At 46.1% G+C, this 27,540-nt stretch overlaps 1 protein-coding gene across 3 annotated transcripts in view; it reads right to left on the reverse strand.

Annotated features, from left to right (window-relative positions):
• PRKG1 (protein kinase cGMP-dependent 1) overlaps positions 1 to 27,540 on the reverse strand; it is a 384,521-nt gene that overhangs the window by 306,832 nt on the left and 50,149 nt on the right. For all 3 annotated transcript variants that reach the window (XM_054637121.2, XM_077183425.1, XM_054637120.2), the window contains exon 2: positions 15,817 to 15,983. In XM_054637121.2, the coding sequence (XP_054493096.1) occupies positions 15,817 to 15,983 (167 nt within the window). The remainder of the gene's footprint in view (positions 1 to 15,816; positions 15,984 to 27,540) is intronic.

The raw sequence follows: 27,540 nt of genomic DNA on the forward strand, positions 1-27,540 counted from the left end.
TGATTTCATCTCCATGCACGGTACTTGGGTTATTGTAGGGGGAAAGTGCTTAACAAAGTAACCCCTGATGAGATGAAGAAATTTGGGATGTATCTTGAGATCAGGACAACCCACACAGGAAGGACTGGGTGGCAAATTGTGATCAGGAAGGCTGCAGGGGGAAAATACAGATCTTTTCAAAGACACAGAGAGATCATTTAGCCAAAGAGAAGAAAGTGCCCAGTGATGGTTGGGCTGGAGGTGCTTCCACCCAGGCTTGCTCCAGGACAGCAGCCTGGCACATTTGGATTTTCAAAGCCTTGATAATGGCTTCCTTATCAATATTTCAATACTTAACCAATAAATAATCAATATTTTTAACTGGCAGAGTCCCTCCAGCTGAACTTCCCACAGCAAAGACAAGCTGCAAACATTTCTTATGCTTCAAGAAGTGTCCCTTAGCTCTGGAAAGCACAAAGTTTTAATCTCAAATCCTAAATAATGCACTGAAGGGGGAAAGTTCTGTTAAAAAAGAACACAGTGAACCATTTCTGTCCAGGAGTGTTTATATTCCCATTACCAGGAAGAGCTCTTGTGTCCCAGTTGTTTCCTTTTGGATTTTTTATGCTGCCATTCGTCAGCCATGGGGCTGTGAGGCCTGAGGGGTGCAAGTTTTCTCAATACTCCATCAGCAACTCTCCAGACTCCCTATGACTGGGGCTTTTATCCAATGTGAGCTGCAGGAAAAAAATCACTCAGCTTCCCTGCTGGATGACTTGAGGCTCTCCCAGCCAGATGTTCTACCTGAACATCCCTTCCCACCACAGAACCAGAAAGGAAAAAGCTGAGACACTTTGCTTTAGTCACCTTCATTAACAAACTAACCATTAAAGTTTAATTTCTTCACCAGATAAAAAATTTAGGTGCTGTTTTCTCCCAGCACAGACCAGTTTTCAGGGATGTATCTTGAGACCAAGACAAACCACACAGGAAGTGTGGCAAACTGTGATCAGGAAGGCTGCAGGGGAAAAATGCAGATCCTTTCAAAGACACAGAGAGACCATTTAGCCAAAGAGAAGAAAGTGCCCTAAGCTGTGCTGTCCATTCCTCCAGACAGCACCAAGGCAGCCCAGCAAACCTTTGTGCCCAGCTCACCACTGGGAACAGGGAAGGTGCAATTGAAGCACTCAGGGAATTAGATTAAACCACTGGAGCTGTGATACGAGGCAGCAGTGCCTGATTTTGGAAAAATTCGCTCATTTAACAAACCCCATTCTCTTTTTCCTGCCTGATTCTGATGTCCTGAAGGACTTGAGCCCCACAGGGAGAAGCAGGGTGTGCTCCCAGCCCCAGTGTGAGAGGATGAGGTCAGAATTCCAAGCAGGCTGCAGCAGCAGCAGCAATATTCCAGCACATTAGCAATCATCTGCCATGGGGAGAGCTAATTTTTGCCTCATTAGAGCCTGATATGAATCTGTGATGTTGAGCAGTTCCGTTTGCAGCTGCTCCCAACCTGTTCTGGCCAGGTTTTTGTGGTAATCACTAGGCTGAACCAGAGCAGGGATGTTGGGAAAGAATTTCTTTCCAAAGAAACACGGTAGCTGTTAATGCACACCAAGATTCAGTGAATCCTTCTGGTTCTTTGAAGGGTACCTTTTCCATGCTTCAAATCTTTCCAGGGATCAGGAAGGGCATCCAGGGATGAGTGAGCACAAGGTCTCACAGGCCACCAGGGATATATTCCAAATATCCTGCACATAGCAAAGCTGACAGAACAAATGGCATGGAAGGAAATAGCTAAGTCAAATTAACAAAATTACACATTCCCTTAGGAAGGGAATCGTACTTGAAATGTAAAACTGTCTACATTTCCTAAGGAATTGTTTATGTCAAATGTGTATCCTGTCTCTCACCACTGGAAAAAAAAAAAAAAAAAAAAAAAAAAAAAAAAAAAAGCATTTTTTGCTCTTAGGATTTGTTGCCTGCTTGGGTCTGCTGGTGACTCCTAATTCCCAGATGGAATGAGGTGGAAACCCCCTCACCCTGGCATGTTCCCATTCCCTCTTCCCCTTCTCCACAACACAGAGGAACCTGCTCTGGTGGAAGCTGCCCCTGCCCACGGCAGGAGGAGGAACTGGAGGAGCTTTAAAGCCTTGTCCAGACTGGCCTTGGACACTTCCAGGGATTGGGAACCCACAACTTCTCTGGCAACCTGTGTCAGAACCTCCCCATTATGGGGAATAACATCCTGAATAAACACAGGACAACCCCAATCAGGCTGACAGGACTCTGAGAAACCCTAAAACTGATGCTCACCACTCCCACAGCACTGTCACTGCATTAACTTGTTTATTCTGAGCTTTTAAAAACCCTTATTCTTTCCCCTCCTTATGGAGCTCTTAAAATCACTAATTTGTAATATTGGAGTGAATACTCCCTGATTTCTATTCTGGCATCAGAGCCATTCCTGATGCACATATCCCACAGTCTGACAGCTGATCTGCATAATGTGGTGAATGTACTTATAACTCATCTCCAGACAGGGAAATAAATCTCCAGCACCTCTTTTTGCTGTGTGCTGCAGCACAATGCACAGCTCTGGAAACGCCTCCTGAGTGCCAATTCTGACTCGTAGGGTTCAGAAAATTAAAACTGTATTAGGAAACAGATCATTTTCATCACCTACTCAGGGGGAACAAAAGCCCAGAGGGAGTTTTTAAGCCTTAACCTGTTCAGACATCAGTAACCCTAAGGAATGGGATTTATCCATTCCATGGGGCCCAGCACAGGAGGGACCTGGAGCTGCTGCAGAGAGCCCAGGGCAGGCACCAGGATGGGCAGAGGGATGGAGCAGCTCTGCTGGGAGGAAAGGCTGGCACAGCTGGGGCTGCTCACCTGGACAGGAGAAGCTCTGGGGTCACCAAACTGGGGCCTTGCAGGGCCTGAAGGAGCCACAGGAAACATGGAGAGGGACTGGGGACAAGGGATGGAGAGACAGGACCCAGGGAATGGCTCCCAGTGCCAGAGGGCAGGGCTGGATGGGACATTGGGAATGAGGAATTGTTCCTGGCAGGGTGGGCAGGCCCTGGCACAGGGTGCCCAGAGCAGCTGGGGCTGCCCCTGCATCCCTGGCAGTGCCCAAGGCCAGGCTGGATTTTGGGGCTTGGAGCAGCCTGGGACAGTGGGAGGTGTCCCTTTGAGCTCCCTTCCCACACTCCTTGCTGCCTTGGCCCAATCTGCACTGAACAGTCTTCTGTGGAAGTCCCAAAATCCATATCCCATTCCACACTCCATTGCCTCCCATCAGCTTTCATTTACTGAGAGATTTTATGTTCTGCTTTGGCCCCAGCTCTCAGTCTCTTTTTCAGCCTGCCTTGTTTGAGGCCAGGGCACGAAGGAAAGGTTTCACTTACTGCTCATCCTCCTCTGCTAAATAACAACATTAAACAGAGCATGGAGACAGCAGCTCGGTGACAGATGGGGCTGTGCTGGTTTGTGTCACCCAAGGACCTGGCTTGGAATGCTAACACATGGAAATCATCCAGCTGCAGAACTGGGAAGCAAATCTGGGGAGCAGGAAAAGGGATAAAGAACTCCAGCCCTGGGTTTTTTTTCTCAGCTAAATCAGAGGCTTCCCTGGAAGTGTTCAAGGGCAGGTTGGAGCAACCTGGGACAGTGGAAGGTGTCCCTGCCCATGGCAGGGAATGAGATGTTCCTTAAGGTCCCTCCCAGCCCAAACCATTCTGGCATCTAGGATTTATTTTGCCTCAGTAAGACAGAAAACTGAGATTAATATTAATATTTAAAAGGCAAAGCAGCACAAGAAGCTGCTGGGACTTCTCAGCACTCCCCATCCCCTTGATCTTCCCATCTACCACCCAAAGCTCCTGAGGAAACCCAAATGCTTTTTGTTCCAGTCCACAGAGCACAAGAGCAGGATATAAATGATCCTCCCAGCAGCAATGATGACCAAAGTAAGTTCTGCAGTGTTAAATATGTTCTGCAGTGTTAAATATGCTCAGCCAAGTGGGGTCTGTGAAAAAGGCCTGGTTTTTCCAAGAAGGAAAGCAATGTCCTGGAGAGAGCTGACAAATGATAATAAGCAGAGGCTGCTGGTGGAAAGCAGAAAATGCACTTCCTTTCTTTTCATTCATCATGCAGCAGGTCCACTTGTTCCCTCCAGATGAACATTCCCAAGGACATCTCCTTCTCTTATCTTGTACCAACGAGGAACAAAAACATTCCTTGCTTAAAAAAAAAAAAAAAAAAAAAAAAGATCTTCCATGGGTTTTTTCAGTCCCAATTTGAACACAGGAGCACAGTGCTAAAAGGAGATCTCTGGAGCTGGTTCTCATTTCAGGCCACATAGAGTTTTTTAGAGCCAACTGGTCAATCCTGGGCCCTGACACTTGGAGATTTTCCTCAGCCACCGTGGAATTTTTACCCCATGGGTTACTACAAACCTCCAGGGATCACTGGAAAACTTAAATTTCAGCAGTGATGTCAGTTCTCCATCTTACTTCTGCCAAATAAATCCTAAACTTTGGGTTGGGAGGAACTTTGAAGCTCACTTTGTTCCACCCCTGCCATGGGTTACAGGTTTAGGAGCACAAATGGTCCATAATCCTTTGGAACATTTTTTGCAGGGGCTCCTGCAGTAAATTCCTACGTTATTCACAATTTTCAGTGGGCATAATCCTGTGCCAGGTGCCCTGGGATGACCCTGCTGGAGCAGGGATGTGGCATCAGATGTCCCTTCCACCCTGACTTGTCCCATGATCCTAAAGGCTTTGCCATGGCAGTTCCTCACTCCCCACTGCACATCTTTAATCCACATTACAACTGGACTTCCCTTTTCTGAGGGAATTAACTGTCACAGGAGAACAGGCCAAAAGAACACAGTGTTCTGGGCTGAAAACTCTGGGGGAAAAAAAAAACCAAACCCTCATTTCAGTCAGATTTCATATACATGAAATATATACAGATTCATATACAGATTTCATAAACAAAAGATCCTGGACCTCTCCATCCCCCCAAAAATGTAATGAGAAGAAAGAGCTGGGAGCAGGAGAACAAGCAACAAAAAATACAATTAACTTTAGGAAGCCTGTGAAGTTATACATCACTACCAGAAAAATAAAAAAAAAATAAAAAGAAAAAAAAAAAAGAAAAAAAAGCCTCACAATCCAGGCAGAAAATGACTTCAAGTTACCTCCTAGTCCAAGATAAGAGTTTACAGAGTTTCAGCAGTGATAAAGAGTCCCTTGTGGAGCTCCTCTGGAAGGATGGGGCTGCAGAACCAGCCCAGGATTATTGCTTTTCCAGATCTGCAGCATCTCAAATCCTGCCTGCTGCTGCTATTTAGAATATGAGAAAGCTCACCCACTGTTATTTCATGTTCTGGTAGCTCCACAAAATAGCTTTTGCAGTCAGAACCGAGAGGCTATGAAAATATTTAGCACAAGGATTGCAAACATCTTATTTTTATTAGTTTTTCCATCTTAAATGCAACGTGTCCTGATTGCATTTAATTATCATCTGTGCCTGGATGTGCGAGGAGCAGCAGCTGCTGGGATACACTGTAATTTCCATTATTTTAGATAAATACAGTGCAAACATTGATCTGACATTTTGATTTGTTTCCTGAGAGCAGAATTCTCATTTTTCCCCCAAACCCATCTGCCAGGGCTGCAAAGAAGTTGCAGATCAGGACCCCTGCACATCAGAGCACAGGAAAAAAAATCAGAAAACTTTGCCAAATAATGCAATGCAAACATCTCCCCCCACCTTCCCTCCCAGTTTTATCCTTTTGTTTGGATTTATTCTCACACCTGTCTCTGTCAAAGCCTTGGCCAAAAATCCAAAATACAGAAATCCATGGGAGGTTTTTCCCACCAGAAAAAAGGAGAAGAAACCTCAGGGGAGGAAAAAATGCAGGAAATGTTCTCATGAGCTTCCCCTGGGGTGAAGAGATGTTCAACCAAGGTGAACATCTCCCCTTAAACTTTTAAGGAGAGATTTAAGGAACATGGAAAAGCTCTCTGGGACCAGGAAGAAGGATTTCCCCCATTTCACCCATTCCTGCCTGGAAGAGCAGTGATGAACTCAATACTCAGCAGCTCTTTGGGATGAGCTCCTCCAGGAAACCCTGCAGGATGCCAGAGGAAGCAGGAGCTGATCCTGATGGGATCCCTTCCAGCTCAGGCTATTCTGTGTTTGCACAATTCTGACCCAGCCTCTCTCTCCTTCCCCTTCCCAAAATTGGTGATTTTGAGCTCTCTCCCCACAACCAAGAGCAGGAACAAAGGGCCATGAGCTCCCATGGTCTGATTATTTTTGTGGATGAGTTTTCCAAGCAAACAAGGAATCCAAAGCCAGTGGAGCCCACCCAACGTGAGCCTTCCTGTTACTGGTCCTTTAATGATAGTTTGGATTCTAACACTGGAATTTTTCTATCTGTACACACAGCCTGAGTTACAGAGCCCTGGGGTTGAAGGGGCACAGCCAAAGGTCTGACTCCAGGCTCCCCCATGCTCACTGCTGGGCTGAAAAGTCCTTTTATTTCACATTTCACATGTGGGAGCCACAACAAAAGGGAGTCATGGAACAGCAGGGGGGACAAGAAAGACATTTGTGCCTCCCTTTCCAGCTGCTATTATTAATAAAATGAATGAGGCTTTATCTCCCCAATTTCTTTAGTAAATAAAACCCCCTTCACCACAAAGCAGCCTTCAAACAACTGCTGAGCAGTACAAAAATAAATGGCACATCAGCTATGAGCTTATGTGAGGGAAAAATCCATTATAATTACATTTATTATCCAGTGGGAACTGTTTTGGAAGAGGTTACACCTATCCCTTGTTTTCCCTGGAGAGGGATAGATGGATATCTGGCTGCCTGGGGATGAAGCAGGTTGTAGGAAAGCATTTACAGAATGATTTATCTGTTTGATAAACTCCGAGTTCTCCTCCCCAGCAATCAATTCTTTCAGCTTTTGCCAAGGCAGCCCCAGTTTTGTGTCAGTACCACACTGCAGAAAGACTCAGAGAGGCTCAGGTAACGATCAGAGGAACGGCAAGAGGAGTAAATCACTGTGGATAGGAGCAGACCCCAAAGAAAGCCAGGCATTCACTGGAGAAATGAAAGGAATTCTCAGGGCAGCTCCACACTCAAACTTCTACAGGCCTGCAGAAGAACCTGCCAGCAGGCCCCTCTCATCCAGTTCCAACAGGAATTTGTGTTGGCAGCAGGGCTGAGGACAGAGACACCAGACTTTGCTCTTTGGGGGATTTATATCTGTATAAATCATCAAACACCCTCCAGTCCCTCCTCTCCTCTGCCGGTCTGGCAACACCTTCACAAATTTGGGAAGTCTGAAGTCATCAGTCCCAGCTTGGATCCCATTTTCTTTTCCACCCTATCAAATATTGGCTTAGTTAACCAAAGATTAGGTTTTCCTTGCTGAGAAGGGATGACTTCACCATTATTTCTGATTGCATTTTAAATGCTAAGGTTTAGTTGTGCAGCTTTAAAAATAACTGCTCTATCCAGAAGATCAAACCACATCTGTCACAAGCCCAATCATCCTTTCATATCCCATTTCATCTCATGAACATTTCATGAAATAAGTAAAAGAAATGTTTAATTCCCCATCACTAATATGGGTAAATAATATTCTTGGAAGAGTTAATTAAGAAGACACCGTAAAATTAAAATAATGAGCTGATAACAGTGGAAGATTTGCATTCCATTGCCCTGGGTATGGCAGGGCAACCCAATTTCTCCAAGAGGCAGGAAAGCCGTGAAGCCTGCAGAGGAAAAACCCTGATCTGACTCCTGCCCAACCCTGCAATACCAGGACGAAAGAAACAAAAATGAACAGTAGAAAAGCAGATGAAAGCATGAAACAAAGCAAAAAAGAGAAGGAGAGCAAAGAAGCTGCTGCCACAGGACATTTTCCGAAACCTCTTGGGAAGTCCTGGGAAAGGCAGGTTCCTTGGAGAGCAATGATTTATTGGCAGGCTGTGCAGAAATTTCCATGTTGCCATCATTTCTAATTGATTCCTTGCCACACTGAGTGTCTGAGGTTGGAAAGGGGAGTGTGGATTCTATCCCCATCTGTCAGAGCTGGGGCAGTTCTCTGCTGTTAACTGGGCAGTTTGCTTTATCTCTCCCACAACCAATCCTACCTCCAGGAGATCTCTGCTGTCCATGGGCCATTAATTATTAATTATCTCCTGTCCATGGCCAGTGAGTGTCCCTGCATGGCTGATCCAATCCCATCATCCCATGGGGAGATGCTCCGCCCAGGGGAGGAGCCAAGCATTCCTACCTGGATCCAATCTGAGGTTTGGGACAGCCCAGCAGCCTTTGCCCAGTGCATTGCCAGAGGAGCAGCTTCTGCTGCCCTGCATTGCCAGAGGGAGCCCAGGCCCATCTGCAGCAGCCCTGGAGCTGCAGAGGAAAACTCCCCCCTTGTGCAGGATCCCTGCTCCAGCAGAGCCACAGCTGGCACTGCAGGAGGGCTGAGCCCCCATGGGATGGGACCCACAGGAGGGCAGGTCAGGTTCTGACTCTGGCAGTGTTTTTTTGTTTGTACTATTGCATTTGTATTTTAATTTTCCTAGTAAAGAACTGTTATTCCTATTCCCATATCTTTGCCTGAGAGCCCCTTAATTTCAAAATTATAATAATTCAGAGGGAGGGGGTTTACATTTTCCATTTCAAGGCAGGCCCCTGCCTTCCTTAGCAGACACCTGTCTTTCAAACCCAGACACCGAGCTCCTCTGGACACTGAGTGAACCCTCCCCAGTCTCCAAAGCCAGCACCTGTCTTGGACATTTGCTTGGGACAGCAGATCCAGACCCTCCCAGAGGAGGTTCAGAGGCTCAGGTAGGGCCCAAAACAGCTGCTCTGAGAGGCAGAACAAGTCCTGAAAGCAGAACAGCCTTGATTGTGTTGGAAGAGCCCTGACTGCAATGGATGCTGTTACCACCTTCCACAGAGCCCCTGGGAGATGTGGGGAGGTGGGAATTAGCAATGTTATCAGGAATACACTTGGGAAAAGCACTCAAATCTGCCTGGCCCTAGACTAGAAAGGAAGGGATTTCCCAGAGGAAGCCTAGTAAGGTATTTGGGCACACAGGACAAACCATACTGTGAAAAATCCCACCTGCAGGGGCTCAGCTCCATCTCTCCAGGTGTGATCCCAGAGCATGACAGTGACCTAGAACACCACACACAGAGTTCAGCCAAACCTGTGCCAGGGCCTGCCCACCCCGCCAGGGAACAATTCCTCATTCCCAATGTCCCATCCAGCCCTGCCCTCTGGCACTGGGAGCCATTCCCTGGGTCCTGTCCCTCCATCCCTTGTCCCCAGTCCCTCTCCAGCTCTCCTGGCCCTGGCAAGGAGAGCCATTTAGGCCCTGGAAGGGGCTCTGAGCTCTCCCTGGAGCCTTCCCTCTCCAGGCTGAACAATTCCAGCTCTCCCAGCAGAGCTGCTCCATCCTTCAGATCATTTATGCTCCTTAAATCCAAAACAAGTCCCTGTTCTCCACCATTTGCTCATTTTAAGTATCAGTTCCACCAAGCCCTTTCCCTGAGAGGAGGAGGATCTGACCCACGAGACCCTCCAAGGGAATTAGTCCTGTTCAATGAGATCCATAAAAAAAGGAGGAAAGAAGGGTCACAGGGAGGTGACACAAAGGTGTGACAAAGGGATGACTCCCCAGAGCCTACAGTGACCCTGGGGGGAAAGCAGGGAACTGCCCAGGTGGGAAAAGGGAGAGGTGGGGAGTGAGAAGTGTCAGAGCCAACACACTGAGCATGAATCCTTGGGGCTGAGGCTGTGCAGGCACTGAGCTGATGCCTGGGGGAACACAGACAACATCCATGTGCCTGCTTTGCTTTGGATTCAACAGGAAAAACCCCAGAGCCTCCCAGAGGAGCATTTCACCCCATGGAAGCACTCCCATTTGTCTCTGTATTTCAAACAGCCACACAGACCTTGTTTGTGTTCCCTTATCAACAGCCAGCTCCATGTCCCAGCAGATCCCACAGTTTCCAGGAACACACTGCTTTCCCAAGACTCCCAGAAACCCACATTCCCATGGGAAATCTCAGGCAGATCCTTCCTTTGGGGGAGCTACCAAGAAGGAAGCAAGAGACAAAGTCACCTTTAAAAATAAAAGGGAAATCTCCACGACTGAAGACACAAATAAAAGGAAATTTAGGAGGAGAGGGAAAAGTACTAAAACAGGGGTTGGTCTCAAAAAGCTGCTTCTTCCCTCTCCATGACTGTAGGAGCAGGAGCACACAGAGGATTTTTTTTCCCTCAGGTTCTCCAGGTGTGTGCAGAGCTGCAGCCTCAGAATTCAGGTGCAGCACCCACTGACCATGAGCCACAAAAGAGTTCATCCAAGGAATTCCCCTTTCCCCCTGTGTCACTGAATTATTTCTTATGTGCTTCATGGGAATGGCACCAACCCTAAAGGGAGGGGACTCACTCTTCACACCTATGACTAAAATTTCTAAAAAACCTAAAAAAAATCTATTCTATTCTAAAAATAGCTGTTTCTTCACAGGAGAGCCTCAAACCTGGACCTTGCCACCTGATTTCTGCACAGGATCTTCCTGCCCTAATCCAAGCTGACAGCCTACAAAACCATGAGCCACAAAAGAGTTCATCCAAGGAATTCCCCTTTCCCCCTGTGTCACTGAATTATTTCTTATGTGCTTCATGGGAATGGCACCAACCCTAAAGGGAGGGGACTCTTTACACCTATGACTAAAATTTCTAAAAAACCTAAAAAAAATCTATTCTAATTTTTTTTATAAAAATAGCTGTTTCTTCACAGGAGAGCCTCAAACCTGGACCTTGCCACCTGATTTCTGCACAGGATCTTCCTGCCCTAATCCAAGCTGACAGCCTACAAAACCATGAGCCACAAAAGAGTTCATCCAAGGAATTCCCCTTTCCCCCTGTGTCACTGAATTATTTCTTCCATGCTTTGTGGGAATGGCACCAACCCTAAAGGGAGGGGACTCTTTACACCTATGACTAAAATTTCTAAAAAACCTAAAAAAAATCTATTCTAATTTTTTTTATAAAAATAGCTGTTTCTTCACAGGAGAGCCTCAAACCTGGACCTTGCCACCTGATTTCTGCACAGGATCTTCCTGCCCTAATCCAAGCTGACAGCCTGCAGCTGGGTGGCTCAGCCAGAGGAAACATTTAGGGTCGGAGGTGAGATTTCCCATTTATCCTCATCAGTGTGAGGCAGCACCCACGCACAGCCCCAGCCTGTCAGCACAGCCCAGATCTGAGGTGGAGCTCTCTGAAAACACCTCCTCAGCCTGCCAGGTTTTTAAGGGCTTTCAGCAAAATGTTAGGAATGTTGCAAAGTCAGCAAATGCAAAGCTACAAAAGCATCACTTGGAAAATTCACAGCATTCACACAATCACTGGGCTGCAAGAGAACTTGAAGATCATGGAGTCCAACCCAGCACTTGCACCTCAGTTAAACCATGGCACCCAGTGCCACATCCAGTCTCTTTATAAACACATCCAGGGAAATGTTTAGGGGTTTTTTTCCCCTTAAAGAAAAAAAAAAATGGAGGTAGCAGACTCCTTTATGGTCAATTTACAAGAACTTTTTTGGCTCTGAGAACTCTCCATTTGAACCCCTCTCAGAGCAGCAAACTTTCTCCCAGGAAAGGGAATATATCCAATAAATAAATTTATTTTTCTCTCACAATTGTTTTCCCTGCAGAGCTGAGAGTTCCAGTGTGGAGCAGTTCAAGGCAGAGCATCACTGATGCCCCTTTTCTCATTCCCAGTCTCACAGCCTGGGGGAATATTCCTGCTGGAGGTGGGCACTGCAGGGATATTTGATGCTGCCAGCAATTTCAGCCCCTGATGGGGACTTGTCACATCACAAATACATTCACTCCCACCTTCAAAGCACAGCTGTAAGGGAAATTTTTTGGTGTTGCTCAAGGTTTAGGGCATCTCTTGACCCATTTCACTTAATAAGAAAAAGTTGAGGGGGCTTCTTGCTACTTTTTGAACAAAAGGGAATCAAGGGGTGTTCTCAGAGGGCTGAAGGAACAGCACAGGCAGGGTGAAACTAGGGAAATAAAATGTTTTAAAGAATAGGATGTGGTGGGGCCAGCACCTGAAAGCCTGAACCAGGAGCCCTCCTACCCCTAGAGGTGGGAATTTGGCCAGCAAGACACAGACTGTGCTAAAGACACTCCAGGATACAAAAACAGATTTAAAAAATAAATTTTAAAAAAGCTTATTAGACCTATTAAAAGCAAAGAAGCTCTAAATTCAGAGTTCTGCTTGCTGAGAAATTTCAGCTTCAGCTCCTGCCTCAAAGCTCTGGTTTTTGTCACTACCAGCTCAAAGAACAGCAAGAACCCAAGTAAGGAAGGGAAAAGGGATTAAGGGAAGGAGGACAGAATTTATCTGATTTTTCAGAAAACACCTCTCAGTAACACTCAAAGATGGGTCTCTCCAGTAGAATTTTGCAAAGAACAGAGTTTTTATTTGGGTTGATTGTGTTAATGATTGAGAGGACACAGAATGATGAACCAAAATGAGCTCTCATAACCTATTTGATAATGTCCTCTCCCATTTCCATGACTTCATCATCACTCATTGCATTATGTCCAAACACAGACTATAAACTCTCCATAATTGGGTTTGCAAGGCATTATGCATATTTAGGGAGCTATCTAAATACTCTTAAATTAAGTTACAAAGCCAAGGGAAGAGCCAAGTCGTGCCCTCACACACACAGGGCTGCCAGGAGAACATGGAAAACCTCAAGTGCCAAAAAATACAAAATTTGGTTTTGACACACATCTGTTGCACACTCATCACCACAAGGCTAAATAATAATCATAAATATGGTAAAATCTACCAGCAGTAAAGGGTGATCTGAGTACCAAGCAGTGCTCAATACCCCAAACCATGCTGGAAACAGTTCTGCCCCTAAATCCCCCCAAAATCCTCTCCAGGGAGTGGGAAGAGGCTGAGCAGGAGATAAATACACCCAGATTCCAACATGTTCTGTTCTTAGGTTTGTTTTTTTTCAAGGGACAGCATTGAACACAGCATCCCAAAAGCAGCCAGGCAGCAAAAATCCCATGAGCAAACCTCTGGTGTGGGAGGAATGTGGGGAGTGAGCACAAAACTGCACAGGGCAAATCCTCCACATTTCCACTAGGAAGAAAATACCATTCAAGGATGATTTTAAAGCAGTTTTTTATCATCAACAAAACAGATCGTGCACCTCAAAATAGTCTCTGTATTCAGAGGACTGAAAACCTTAAATCTTTCCATGCAAACCTTAAATCTTTCCATGCAAACCTTAAACCTGAGGATGGAAACACATAATTCACAGAAAAACCATTTCAATGTGCAAAACTCAAAACTATGAAAAAGCAGAGGAACTAAACCTGTGCCTTGAGAAAGGACTTAACCTTAAAAGGACAGAAGTTTCAAGTTGTTTTGGGAAAGCAGTGAGGAGTATTTGCAACTATACAGCATGAGGAATTTGGCAGGAAATCTTGTTTAAAGGATGGCTTACTGCCTTGGAAAGATTTTTGTTTAAAAGAACAATTGAAGATATTAAAATATAGATGAGCAAGTGAAAAGGTGTTATCTGGCCAAAATGTTTGAGTCCACCAGATAGTTCTGGTGAGGAGCAAGAAGAATTTGATAAGCTTTTATCTATTGTGGTAGCAAATCACAGCAGGAAGGAAAACAGGGATATTTCCCTGAGAATTCAGTGCATTCAGCCACTCTGGATGCACACAAGGTTTGATCCAGCTCAGTAACTCTGACAGCTCTGACATGCACTTCCTCAACAGTAAAAAGCACAAATATACACAAAATATGCTCAGTTTGACACGTGGAGAGCGAGCCAACCTGGAAATCAGACAACACCAAGCACAAGGAGCTGGGATTTTGGAAAGGCAAAGCAATGGCAACATCTGCTAGAAGATTTTTCCAAAGCTGAACGAGAAACCCCAGCACATCCTGGGACCAAGCAGATGCCCAGGATGCACCAACACCATTTTCCATCCTCCCAAGCACAGCTACTGTGGAGAGCCCTGTGTGCTGTACCAGCATTTCCACCTTCTCCCTGCTCCACAGCCACTTCCCATCTCCACTCCTTCTGTTAAAATCCTCATTTATCCATGCAAAAAATGGCTAAAAGAAATGAATTCCTCATTTATCCATGCAAAAAATGGCTAAAAAAAATGAATTCCTCATTTATCCATGCAAAAAATGGCTAAAAGAAATGAATGCCCAAATTTCCACCTGGGAGGAGGCTTTGAGCACCTTCTCCCTGCTCCACAACCCCTTCCCATCTCCATTCCTTCTATTAAAATCTTCATTTATCCATGCAAAAAATGGCTAAAAAAATGAATTCCTCATTTTAGGGATTCAAAAAATGAATGCCCATGCATTTATCCATGCAAAAAATGGCTAAAAGAAATGAATGCCCAAATTTCCTCCTGGGAGGAGGCTTTGAGCACCTTTTCCCTGCTCCACAGCCACTTCCCATCTCCATTCCTTCTGTTAGAATCCTCATTTATCCATGCAAAAAATGGCTAAAATAAATGAATTCCTCATTTATCCATGCAAAAAATGGCTAAAAGAAATGAATGCCCAAATTTCCTCCTGGGAGGAGGCTTTGAGCACCTTCTCCCTGCTCCACAACCCCTTCCCATCTCCATTCCTTCTATTAAAATCTTCATTTATCCATCAAAAAAAATGGCTAAAAAAAAATGAATGCCCAAATTTCCTCCTGGAAGGAGGCTTTGAGCACCTTTTCCCTGCTCCACAGCCACTTCCCATCTCTATTCCTTCCATTAAAATCCTCATTTATCCATGCAAAAAATGGCTAAAAAAATGAATTCCTCATTTTAGGGATTCAAAAAATGAATGCCCATGCATTTATCCATGCAAAAAATGGCTAAAAAAAATGAATGCCCAAATTTCCTCCTGGGAGGAGGCTTTGAGCACCTTCTCCCTGCTCCACAGCCAGTTCCCATCTCCATTCCTTCTGTTAGAATCCTCATTTATCCATGCAAAAAAAATGGCTAAATAAATGAATTCCTCATTTATCCATGCAAAAAAAATGGCTAAAAAAAATGAATGCCCAAATTTCCACCTGGGAGGAAGCTGTGAGCACCTTGTCTCTGTTCCACAGCCACTTCCCATCTCCATTCCTTCTGTTAAAATCCTCATTTATCCATGCAAAAAATGGCTAAAAAAAAATGAATGCCCAAATTTCCTCCTGGGAGGAGGCTTTGAGCACCTTCTCCCTGCTCCACAGCCACTTCCCATCTCCATTCCTTCTATTAAAATCTTCATTTATCCATCCAAAAAAATGGCTAAAAAAATGAATTCCTCATTTATCCATGCAAAAAATGGCTAAAAAAAATGAATGCCCAAATTTCCACCTGGGAGGAGGCTTTGAGCACCTTTTCCCTGCTCCACAACCCCTTCCCATCTCCATTCCTTCTGTTAAAATCCTCATTTATCCAGCAAACCATCACCTCCAAGCACAGCAGCTCTGCTTAGGGGAGGTTTATTCCAGTGCAGGGTTAACATCTTTCACCTCCTTTCTTTAGCCAGGCAGGCACACAAATCCAGGCAGAATTTTCCAGCCAAAAGCAGTAAAGCAGTCCACACCATTTTTTAGCAACCATATTTAGACAACCTCTTTCTCTGAAACCATTTTTCCCACGAAAGATTTTGTGTCCAAGTGTTAAAAAAAAAAAAAAAGGAATAAATAAGATTTTTCCCTACCCTACCTTCCATGACGTAGACCAGGGAACCCACATCTCCCTCCTTGATGATGCAGCTGTCCTTGCCATACTCCACAGGGTACATACAATCCACAATCTCCTGGATCTGGGACAATTCCAGGTTCTTCATGAAGTCATTGTCAAGGATTGCTTCCTTTATTAGCTCCTTGGACCTGGGGAATAAATAAATTTATTTTAAAAAATCAGTGTTTTCCCTAAAAACATGCAGAGAACTGAAAGAAAAATAATTACGGAGATGTGAACTTGTAATTATTTGTTATAAGCAAGCTTTAGACATGTCCAGCATTGCAATAAAAATAGATTTTGTGGAGTTGCAAAATCCTCTTTTAGCTACAATTTTCACAGCTACAGTAACACAGCTCTTGGAATATCTTCCATACACAAAACTGAAAGGAAGCACAAACAAGAAGCTAACAGATTTATTACTTGGTTTATTATATTTTCTATTAATTATACAAACTGGAGCACACCAAAGGGTGACACTGCTCCGATTCTCTGAGTATTTATATTATAATCACTACAGGAGGCATTTGGCACAAAATCCCTAAATCCACTTGTGCAGGTGGACAACTGAGAATGTTAAATCCTGACCTAGACCAAAACTGAAGCTCCTAAAACACCTCCAGGCTGGACAGCAGCTCCCCAGCCCCTCACTCCTCACCCTGGGGGCTGAACTGTTCCCTGCAGAGCCCGAGCAGCCAGGAGGGATTTAACTGTTGGAAAGGTGAATGTGAAGCAAAGTTTTCAAAGAAAAACATTTTAATGGGTCCTATCTTCTCAAAAAAGAGCCATAGTGGGACCTGGGGAGATCCAAACTGTGGGAAATGGATTTGTAGAGAATTCTCAAAGCCTGACTGAAGACTCACTCACACAGTGTGTGCATCTGTGTGTAAACCCTGAGATAAGAAATGCTGACTTACAAATGCCCTGGAACAGGACAGACATTGTGGAGAGAGAAATGGAACTAGAAACAAGTTCCAAAGGATGGCCTTGCAAAAAAGACTGGATACTTTGGAGAAACAGAACTGTGACAAATGTATTATAGTGTATTATGATTATACACACTTATAGTGTATTATAATTGAAAAATAGTTGGCTTTGATTGTAATGACGTGAATTATAACATCTGTATTGTCTCACCCTTCTCCTAAGACTGAAAACAGAATAAAAGTTTTTTAAAACACCTCTCAGTTACCCCACTTGTAAATGCAAAAAGAGCTCACTCTGACACCAAACCAGGCCAGCCTTGCTCAGGGTCCCACCCACCACGCTGCCAGCTCGGTGGTGTTCAAGATTCTTTTTATTCCTTTGATGGTTTGGAGGCCATTTCAACACTGGACACCAGAGGCCACCAGAAGTGACCCTGCTGAAGGGCAGGAGGGCACAGGACCAGGCTGCCAAGGACAAGGTGGGCTCAGGGCACCACAAAACCACTCCTGAGAGTTGGAATCGGCCCTCCCAGCCATCCCTGTGTGCAAATAAGGAGCCCCAGGTAAAGCTGCCCCTGGGCCATGCCTTCCTTTCAGCAAAGCTGGGGATGATCTGTAAGGCTGAGCAGGCACTGCACAGCCCCATTTCCTCCATTTGCCAGAGGATGCTCTCCCTGCTGTGCCCTGATCCAGCTCCTGACTGCTCTTCTCTCAGCCACCCCAAATCCTCCTCACCACCAGCTCCTTATTGGTGGTGCCCAACCGGCCACCAGAGAAAGCCTAATGAAAGCTTTTGTGTTCATCATGTCAGCCTGCATTCCCATCCCAGGCTTTTATTTCATTCCAAGGCTCCAAATTTGTTTCATTTCTCCTTGATAGAGGTAGGATTTTAAGTGGAGTTGCTGCAAAAGTCACAAGACCCAAAAAGACAGTGGGGAATTCCTGGCCCAAGTCAAACTTCCCTCTGGACACAGAGACCTTCAGCACAAAACAAAGCTCTCCTTGTTGGAATTGAACATGGGAAAGGATTTGAGGAGGACTTGGGAAATTTGGTCCAAACAACAGCAAAGGAACAGGAAAAACTCAGTTGGACTCAATGAGCTTAAAGGTTTTTTCCAACCTTTATGATTCTAGCTGGGGGAGAAGCAGCAAAACAGACCCAATGTGACAAAATTTAGGAAATTCAAGAGCTTAATAATATTATCAATATTATATTAATCATAATATTTACCTCAGATGTGTAAGAGAACACCTGAACCACCTGATTCAGTCTCTGTCCTCAACACAGGAACATCACAGCAAGCTCAGAGCCCCTCCAGGTCATTCAAACCCTTTTAACCACCCCACAAAATACATCATCATAAAGGAAAACACGTTGGCTGGGCCATCAATGAAACACAGCTTCATCTCTGCCACATCTGAGCATCCTAAAATTAAATACCCACAAGGAAAGGGCTGAATAATAACTCAGTCATGCTTGAATGTGAGCAAAATGGGCTTTATTAGTAGGGATAATTGGTTAAGATGAGACTTGGACTACAAAGCCTGTGAGAAAAGCAGCTCCAGCTGCCCTTAAACCGGGCTGGCTGGAGGAGCAAAACCACCTTGCAAGGCAGCTGCTTATTTATGAGAGTATTCCATAAAACCCCAGAATGCTTTGGGTTGGAAAAAACCTTAAAAATCATCTCCTTCCACCCTTCCCACCACAGACCAAACCACCCTGCAGTGTTTGGGAGCTCCAAACCCTTCCAGCAGGAAATATTCCATCCATCTTTTAGAACAGAGTAACAAAAAAAGCAGAGTTTGACACACTTGAAAATTAGTTGGTCCTAAAAATACAATGTCAGAGCTACAAGCAGAGCTCCTCTATTGTTCTCTGTGAGAGAATCTTCATCACTCCTAATAATTCAGAAAAATTATTCATGCACTGTGACTTGCTAGTCCCACACACTCACACATGCCAGGCTTTCAGCAACTTCCACGTTATTTTATTATTATTATTATCTTTTCTTTCCCTGTAATTCACAGGACCAATTTCAAATAAACAGGCTTTTTTTAATTGTGTTTATTCTTATGTCCAATCCCAGGTGGGAAAAGCCCTGCCAGACCATCAAGTCCAGCCTGTGCCCAATCCCCACCTTGTCACCCGCCCAGAAACACATGAATCAACTCCTAGTTCCCAATTATTCAAATAAAAATTTATAATAAATTATTCAAATAACAAATGCTTCTCCAAACCACGCCATTCCTTAATCATCACCATTATTTCAAAACAGCAGCTATCCCACACATGTGAATACAGGAATCTACCCAGTATAATACAGAATAAAAAGTATTTTAAATGGTTAAAAATCACACTCCTGCCACGGCAACTAAGTGCTTTAAACAAGATACAGCTGTTCCATTACCTCTTATTTTCCAACAGCATTTCTTCTGTGCTTTCTGGTTCAGGTTTCTAATAGGAACAAGGCACAAACAAAATAACCTACAATATTTGTAAGGCAGCAGGACTGTTTCTAAATGAGTTTGTCTGAAGGAGGAGAATTTCCATGAATATTTACTTAGCACTGGAGTGGATGTCCCTGCCTTCAGAGGGTCACTCAGAGTAAAAAGCAGTTATTGCCATCTTTCCTCTCCAGAGCAAGCCTGGCACCAAGCCATCCCTGTTTTCCTGCAAGATTAATGACCAAATGTGCTGGAGACTTGATGAAGAGTTTAAAAAGAGGGCACAATCCTCTGTGATACATCCTGTCCCAAATCACTTTAGGTCCATCACAGTAATTAATAAGGCAACAGGAGGAAGAAGCTAATTGCATTCGAATTTGCAGAAGTCATGCAAAAAGAACCTTAACAGGTTGCCTACAAATACACTTAATGCATAAAAACCTGCTTCTGCTGTCTCTCAGGAGCAGAGCACACAGGGGGGTGTCCATCCATCCCTCCCAGTGTCCATCCACCCCTCCCAGTGCTGTACTGGGGTGCTCTGCTCCCCCAGCCCAACCAGAGCCAGCCACCAGCATCCCCAACAAGCCAAAGAAATTTAGGTTTTTGTCCCAGCAAAAACTGGCTGGGCTATGCATAGAAGCCATGCTGAGCTATGGAAAGCCCTGTGTTAAAGGTTTGCAGTGGCCATAAAACGCTGAAATTCAAATCCTGCTATGAACATCCAGTGGCACAAAGGCAGGAGATACATAAAAATACTGGTTTGTAACAGATGGGAGATAAAACCTCTGAGATGCATCCCCAGCAGGGTGAGGAGCTTAAGAGAGGGGGATTCTGCCCCTGGGCTCAGGTGAGACCCCACCTGCAGAGCTGCCCCAGCCCTGGGGCCAGCACAGGAGGGACCTGGAGCTGCTGCACAGAGCCCAGGGCAGGCACCAGGATGGGCAGAGGGATGGAGCAGCTCTGCTGGGAGGAAAGGCTGGCACAGCTGGGGCTGCTCACCTGGAGAGGAGAAGGCTCCAGGGAGAGCTCAGAGCCCCTGGCAGGGCCTAAAGGGGCTCCAGGAGAGCTGCAGAGGGACTGGGGACAAGGGATGGAGGGACAGGACACAGGGAATGGCTCCCAGTGCCAGAGGGCAGGGCTGGATGGGACATTGGGAATGAGGAATTGTTCCCTGGCAGGGTGGGCAGACCCTGGCACAGGTGCCCAGAGCAGCTGGGGCTGCCCCTGGATCCCTGGCAGTGCCCAAGGCCAGGCTGGAGCAGCCTGGGACAGTGGAAGGTGTCCCTGCCATGGCAGGAGTGGCACTGGGTGGGATTTAAGGTCCCTTCCACCCCAGTCCTTTCTGGGATGCTTTGCAATGGCTGCAGTGAAATAGCCAAACCCTGCAGCACAGGCTGTTGCTATCCTGACAGGAATTCCCATTTTCCAAGGAACACAAGGAATGCTCATCCCAGGCTCTTCCCTCAGAGCAACACATTCCCCAAGCTGGGTTTGTACCTTCTGGCATGTACAGTAAATATTGGAACACAAAGGGGTTTTTCACCCCAAAAGGGCTCATCTCAATGTGGAAAAGCCACTTGCTGGCTTTTAAGGGAAAAAATTTAGGAGCAGATGGAAAGGCCTCTGACAGACCCCTCCAAGGATGCTTCCAGAAACCAAAGCCCTCCCACCACACCCAGTCCTGGTGCAGCCCCAGTTTGGAACCTGAGGGTCAAGGGGAGCTACCCAGGAACCACCCCCCAGGGAATCTGCTGCTGGCAAGAGCTGGTTAAACAGAGGTGGGTCAGGAAAATTAGAAGAAATTGAGAGTTCAATTTAAAGATTAGTGGCATGGTTCTAAATTTTAGGGTGTTTAACACCACAGCTTTGAAGCAAAACCATTTGAAACTATCAGTAAGGAAAATGAGAAGCAATGCACTGGTTGGAGAGGCAGAAAGATGTCTGCAAAAAAGGGAAAGAAAAAACACACTTTGGAGTGACAAAAAGAAGCAAGACCATTTCAGCTGTTTCCATCTCAACTTTGAGCAACACTTTTCAACATGCCAGTTCTAAAGGGAGGAAGGAGTATTTTTTTCTGGTGTTTCCCCCATCAGGAATTAACAAATACTACTAATAACCTAAATCTCCATATTTAGGAGGGAAACACCCACAGGAACTTGACCAAACAGACAGAGAGAGTTCAAGTTTACAGAAGTAAAAACACAGGGTCCTGGGAGAGGAGAACTTCTTACTTACTCATACAATAAACCCTACTCAAAGCTACTACAACAAGGGGCACCTTTTTTGGCTGGGTCATCACTGCTGCCAAAATCCAAATTATTTGTAGAAACTCATGCCCAAAAGCACTATTTTTTTGGGATCTTCCACATCCCTGCCCAAGGAATTAAGCTGATTTCAGAGATAAGAAGCATGGAAAAAAAGCATGCAGTCTCTGCCCCTGAATCTGAGGAGGGGTACAAGAACCCAGCCAATCCCTACAACAACTGTTTAAAATCCACACTGTGAAATGTTTAGAAGTGTTTACTTCTACAATATGTGGCCATGGAAAAAGGAAAAAAAACAAAAAAAAAAACCTTCCTTAAAAAGGGATAACACAGCCAAGGATTGTGCCTGCTCCAGCTTTCCAGAAACCATCCAGCAGGATACAAACACACAGCAAGAAGTGTTACACAGATTTTGTTTTTTAAGCTGTCTCCAGATGTATCTCCCTTTCCAAAGGGGGTGTCCATTCCAAGTGGCACAAAAAGCAAAGTTTCCAGCAGGGTTGGGGAAGCTTTTTGCTCAGAGCTCACCTTTGTAGAGCTTCTAACTCTGTTTTAAGCCCTGTTTTAAGCAGTTCAAAGAGTAGGCCAGACTAAAACACACACTGAGCTCTGCTCTGGAATAGAACCCCAGAGTGGTTTGGGTTGGAAAGGACCTTAAAATCACCTCCTTCCACCCCCTTTGGGCTGTCCCAAACACCTCCCATGTCCCAGGCTGCTCCAAGCCCATCCAGCCTGGCCTTGGACACTTCCAGGGATCCAGGGCAGCCACAGCTTCCCTGTGCTGGGGCCTCCCCACGCTCACAGGGAAGAGTTTATTCTGTCTATGGAACCTGAATTTCCCCATTCCCTGTGTCCTGTCCCTCCAGTCCCTGTTGCAGGGTCCCTTCTCCAGCTCCTTCATGCCCTGGAAGGAGCTGTGAGTTCTCCCCACACCCTTCTCAGAGCCCCAACTCTCCCAGCCTGGCTCCAGAGGGAAGCTGCTCCTGTCCCCTCAGCAATCTCAGGACTTGCTGCAACAGTTCCATGCCCTCCTCACATTGAAATATCTGCAGAACTCATCTCCCGTGGCCTGGCCACGCATCCAGAGGTTCCAAACTGGCAGCTGAGACCCACAAAGCCTTCAGTGATACCAAAATGAGCATCATCAAGAGGCAGCAGTCCAAACCTGCTCCTGGCACTCCTCCCTTCCCAGGGTTATGGATTGTTGGCAGCTCCTAGGCTCCCATCAAAGAGCCAGAGGTAGGAAGCACAACTTCCAGGATGAATATTTAATCCCTCAACCACCAGCCTGAAGCCCAAAGCCTTCAGCAAAGCTGCCTTTGGAGGCAAAGTGAAATTCTTGGTCCCAAGGCAAGGTGGAGGATCCTCCCTGAGCGCCAAAGCTCCCAGAGCAGGAACAAACCCCGGGCACAGGGCACTTCCTGACAGGTGAAATGCTGGATAATGCCTTCAAATCCTAAATCCTGCAAGGGAGCAAATGGATCTCTTCATAACTCACTCCAGGGAGCAGAGCAGGAGAGGAAAGCTCCAACCTTTGGGTAAGATCTGGGGCTTGTTTGGGCTCCATTAATAGCTGATAACCCTGCATTAGCTGTTTGCTTTGGCTCTGGATAAAGCCCACTCTGGATGTTCCTTCAAGGGAATGTTAAATATAACTCCAGAGAGCTATTCTTGTCTCAGTAACTGGGAATAAGAGTAGGATTTAAGTCTGGGACCGAGTAACATGAAGGCCTTTAAATACACTTGTGGATTTTCTTTACAAGGCTTCCCATTCCCACAACCCACAGCTCATCTTCTGGATTTAGGGGAAATTTCTGAGCAGGATCTTCAGCGTGGCTGCTCCTGAAGAGCTGGATGGAAGAATGTTCATCACAAGAGTCCACTCAAATTTTTAACCAAAATGCCAATTTAAAAATACTCCTGAAGAGCTGGATGGAAGAATGTTCTTCACAAGAGTCCAGCCAAATTTTTACCCAAAATGCCAATTTAAAAAGAGGTTAAGCAACTTTACCCTGATCTAAACCTGTAAGCCAGGAAAATAGCTTCCACATTTCCAGGTTTTCTTGCACTTCAATACAACTTAGAGTCGCAGAACCGAATTGCTCTGCAGAGAATGTTGCTCAGACAGCTCCATTTAGGATTTCTAAATATATCAGTACACTGCTGTTCATTATATCATATTTTGGCATTCGACATTTAAAAAGAAAAATCATTTCAGCAAAAAAAAAAAAAAAATTCAAATCCCCTTTCACCTACGCTGAAAATTGTTGTTGGTATAAAAATACTGTAGGCAAGAGTTGGTTAACTTGCATTTTAACATGTCTCACCCCACAGATCTTAATTTACCGCCCTTTTTTAGGCTCCTATTTTGCATCCTACAAAGCCCCAGGTTTAGATCCCAGAAATGTTGGCAGGCTCAGGCAGGAGAAGAAGTTGGTTCTTGCCAGCACAATTTGCCTCCTCCTGCACTCCCTGACAGCTCTGAGGAACTCCCACATGAGCTGCATTTTGAGAAACCACTACCAAGCCCTCAGAGCAGGATTAAGCAGCTCCTTGATTACCTGAAGCAAACAGCAGAAGCTTTGGGCAGCTAATGAGAGGTGAAAACACAAAAATCAGAGAAACATTTGTGTTGGAAAAGATCTCTAAGGCCATGGAGTGCCAGCTGTGCCCAGTGCCCACCTTGTCCCCAGCCCAGAGCACTGAGTGCCACCTGCAGCCCTTGCTGGGACACCTGCAGGGCTGGGCACTGCAAAGCTCCCTGGGCAGCCCCTGCCAAGGCCTGAGCACCCTTTGCATGCAGGAATTCTTGCAGAACACGTGGCAAAGCCATGGTGAAGGGAGATGGGTGTCTCTAAGGCAGGCTCCTGAGGGGCATTACCCCGTGCATTTCACAGTTTCAGCGCTCACATCCAGCACAGCTGTGCTGGAGCCTTCTTGCACCTACAAAAATAGCAGAGAAAACACATGTCCCCATATGTCTACACACCCAGGGACCCAGAAACAACCCAAACTCCTCCAGAAGGAGCTCGGTGAGCAAGACAGAGTCACAGAGACCCAGACAACACATCCTGAAGGTCACGGTGATCTTGGAAAGAAGCATGGAGTTGAAAGGCAGGAGTTTCTCCATCCATCAAACCATTATCCATGAGGGCTTCCAATCCTGGCAGTGACCCTGACTGGAGGCAGGGATGAGGAGTGGAGCTAAAGGCAGCTCCAAGAGTTGCCCCAAGTTTGCAGTGCCTTTGGAGGCGTGTGTGGCTCCCTGGGGATAAATGAAGGTGTGGGCAGTGAGCTGCACCCACATTCCCTGCAGAAGGGAGTTACTGATGGCCACCACAGAGATGGCTTCACCCTGGTGCAACGGGCAGGAAATCTGCCAAGGGCATGATAACCTAATTTACATAGATGCAGAAATCCAATTAGAGATCCTCTGAGCAGAGACAGCTCACTCTGCTCTCCTGGATTAGAGGCTGAGAACACGTCAGGAGCTCCTCCAAGTGCACCGTGGGCCAGGAGAGATGGATGTGCTCTGCAGGAACACTTTGCTCCTCCCTGACAAACACATCCACAGGGAATGCTGTCACAGCCAGGGAAATACAGAGCTGCTCCAGTGAACGTTCAGGAGGGGGATCCACAGGAATTGTGATGGATGGGGAGGGGAGAGCAGCAACAGAGATTTCACATCCCTCACTCTGATTCACCCAGGGCTTGTGATGGATGGGACTGTCACCAGGGAAGTTCCATCAGCTCTCTCCAGCCTGGAGAAGTCCCTGGCTGAAATGCCATGGGCGTGTGGCAGTGGAATGCAGACAGTGCTTGGAGCCTCAGTCTTCCAATAAATACCTCTGAGGATTTTAGGGAAAACTATTTCCTCCTACTTCACGAGTCAGCGGGAGGCCTGACATTTGCAGGCAGGCTTTGGGACATAAATATTTGCAAGATGTGTGGCATTACCCAAACAACTCCCCACTGACAAGCACCAAGGAGCAGCCAGTGGGGACAGAAGGGCAAGATGTGCCTCCTCCCAGAAGGGTCACTCCAGGATACAGCCATGGGAGCACATCCTGCAGGCTCTGTCTAGCCTGCCAATAAACCAGATTAGAGCTGGACAAGCACCTTGTGGCCGGCAAGATGAACTCTGAGCAGCCACACAACTTGATAGCGTTTAACTGGAGAAAGAGCAGCAGCAGGAAGCTCAGGAGGTGTCTCAGGAGGAAAAGCAGGGGAATGGGGCTGGGAGCAGGGCAGTGCTGCTGCTGCTGCCTTCCTTCTGCTCAAGGGCAGGTGGGGGAGAGGTTGGCACACTCAAAATATTATTCTCTTCTTCCTATTTCTATTGCAAGAGCATTGACTGTGACAATGCCACTGAGTTTTGAAGAATATGCAAACAACTGCTCTGCACAACTCCCTGGCAGGAATGCAGGGAGCAACAGGGACAGGACAAGGGCAAAGGGCCTCAGGCTGGGCCAGGGCAGGCTCAGCTTGGACAGCAGCAGCAATTTCTGCATGCAAAGGGTGCTCAGGCCTTGGCAGGGGCTGCCCAGGGAGCTTTGCAGTGCCCAGCCCTGCAGGTGTCCCAGCAAGGGCTGGAGGTGGCACTCAGTGCTCTGGGCTTGGGTGATGCCTCAGGTTTAGCTTTTATATTTTTCAGATTCTGTGCTGCTTTAGTGTGCAGTTCTGAGCTTCCCATTGAGGGATGGTGAGCTCTGTGCACAGAGCAGGGAGACAAAACAATTCCTGCTTCAGCTGGGGACCAAGGACAAATGATCCAAATCTCAGACCCAAGAGCACAAACACCGTGGGCTGGAGAGAGAAAAACAAGCAGGATGGGACTCCATAATCTAAAGCTGTACTTGGACAATGAACTCCAAGATGCAAATGGAGCAGAACTGATCACAGTGACAGACCCCATGGCCAGGTGTCCATTTTGGGACCATTTTGGTTCACCTTGGGTGCAGCCCTGGCTGGGCTCTCGTGCTGCCCAAGGTGGATCCATGGAGATCCTTTTAATAAATCCCTGCTTTATTCTTTAGCTCTGTCCAGCCTCTGCTCTAGGCCAGCCTTCTCAAGGCATCAGGGGACAAGGTGGGGATCAGGCACAGGGTGGACTCCATGACCCTGGAAATCTTTCCCAACCTTAATAACTCTGTGGTACTAAAACAAAACAGGGCTTTTGCTCAGAAATGCTCTTGCTCCTCCTGTTTTAGGAATTCCACTCAGAATCCCATGGTTGTGATGTTGCCTTTGGCTGTAACAAAAAAAAACTAACCCAAACTGTGAAGCAGGAGGACACAGCCCTCAGCACTGTCTGTACAGAGGGGAGATCCCACAGCCACAGAAGGGATGCCCAGCACAGCAGGAATGAGAGCAGCACAAGGCAAACACCTCCAGAAAAACCCTCACAAAAAAAAAAAAAAAAAAACACCACACCAAAAAAAAACCCCACAACACCAAAAAACACAACCCCAAGCATGGAAAGCTCCATTTATGAGGATTTTGAATCCTCATAAAATCATGGATTGTGAAGAACAATCTGCAGGGGGTCATTAGTGGTGGGCTGGGGATTCAGAGAAATTTCCCTAATTCCCTTAAACCATGTGAGACAAACTCCAGGGATACCTGCAATCATCCAGCCACATGTAAGCACAAGACAGAGAGAACTTAAAGGAAATCTTTTGAAGAATAAGAGTGACAAATGTGCTAGGAGAAAGCAGGCACCAAATTCTGATGGAAGGCAAGGGAAAGATGAAGAGCTTTGAATTTGAAGGACTTTAGGAAACAGCCCTTTTCTTTGATCAAAGTAACTCTCCTCCAGAGGCACTGAATGTTTCCAGGAATTTCAGCCTGGAAAGACAGTGAAGAGGAAATGCCTTATTTGTGGCAAAAGGGGAGATATTTTTGAACAAGCAGTAACCTCACATTTCATGGCAACACTTGCCCTCAGGGAATCCTAACAGGAATGGACATGCAGAGGTAAAACAAGGATGCAGCAATACAAAAGGTGCTGCCCAAGGACAGCTGAGGAGTAGCATGGAGACTGTGCAATCACAGAAGCAGTTAGACTGGAA

The sequence above is a fragment of the Agelaius phoeniceus genome, chromosome 9, assembly GCF_051311805.1.
Source record: "Agelaius phoeniceus isolate bAgePho1 chromosome 9, bAgePho1.hap1, whole genome shotgun sequence".
Lineage (NCBI taxonomy): Eukaryota > Metazoa > Chordata > Aves > Passeriformes > Icteridae > Agelaius > Agelaius phoeniceus.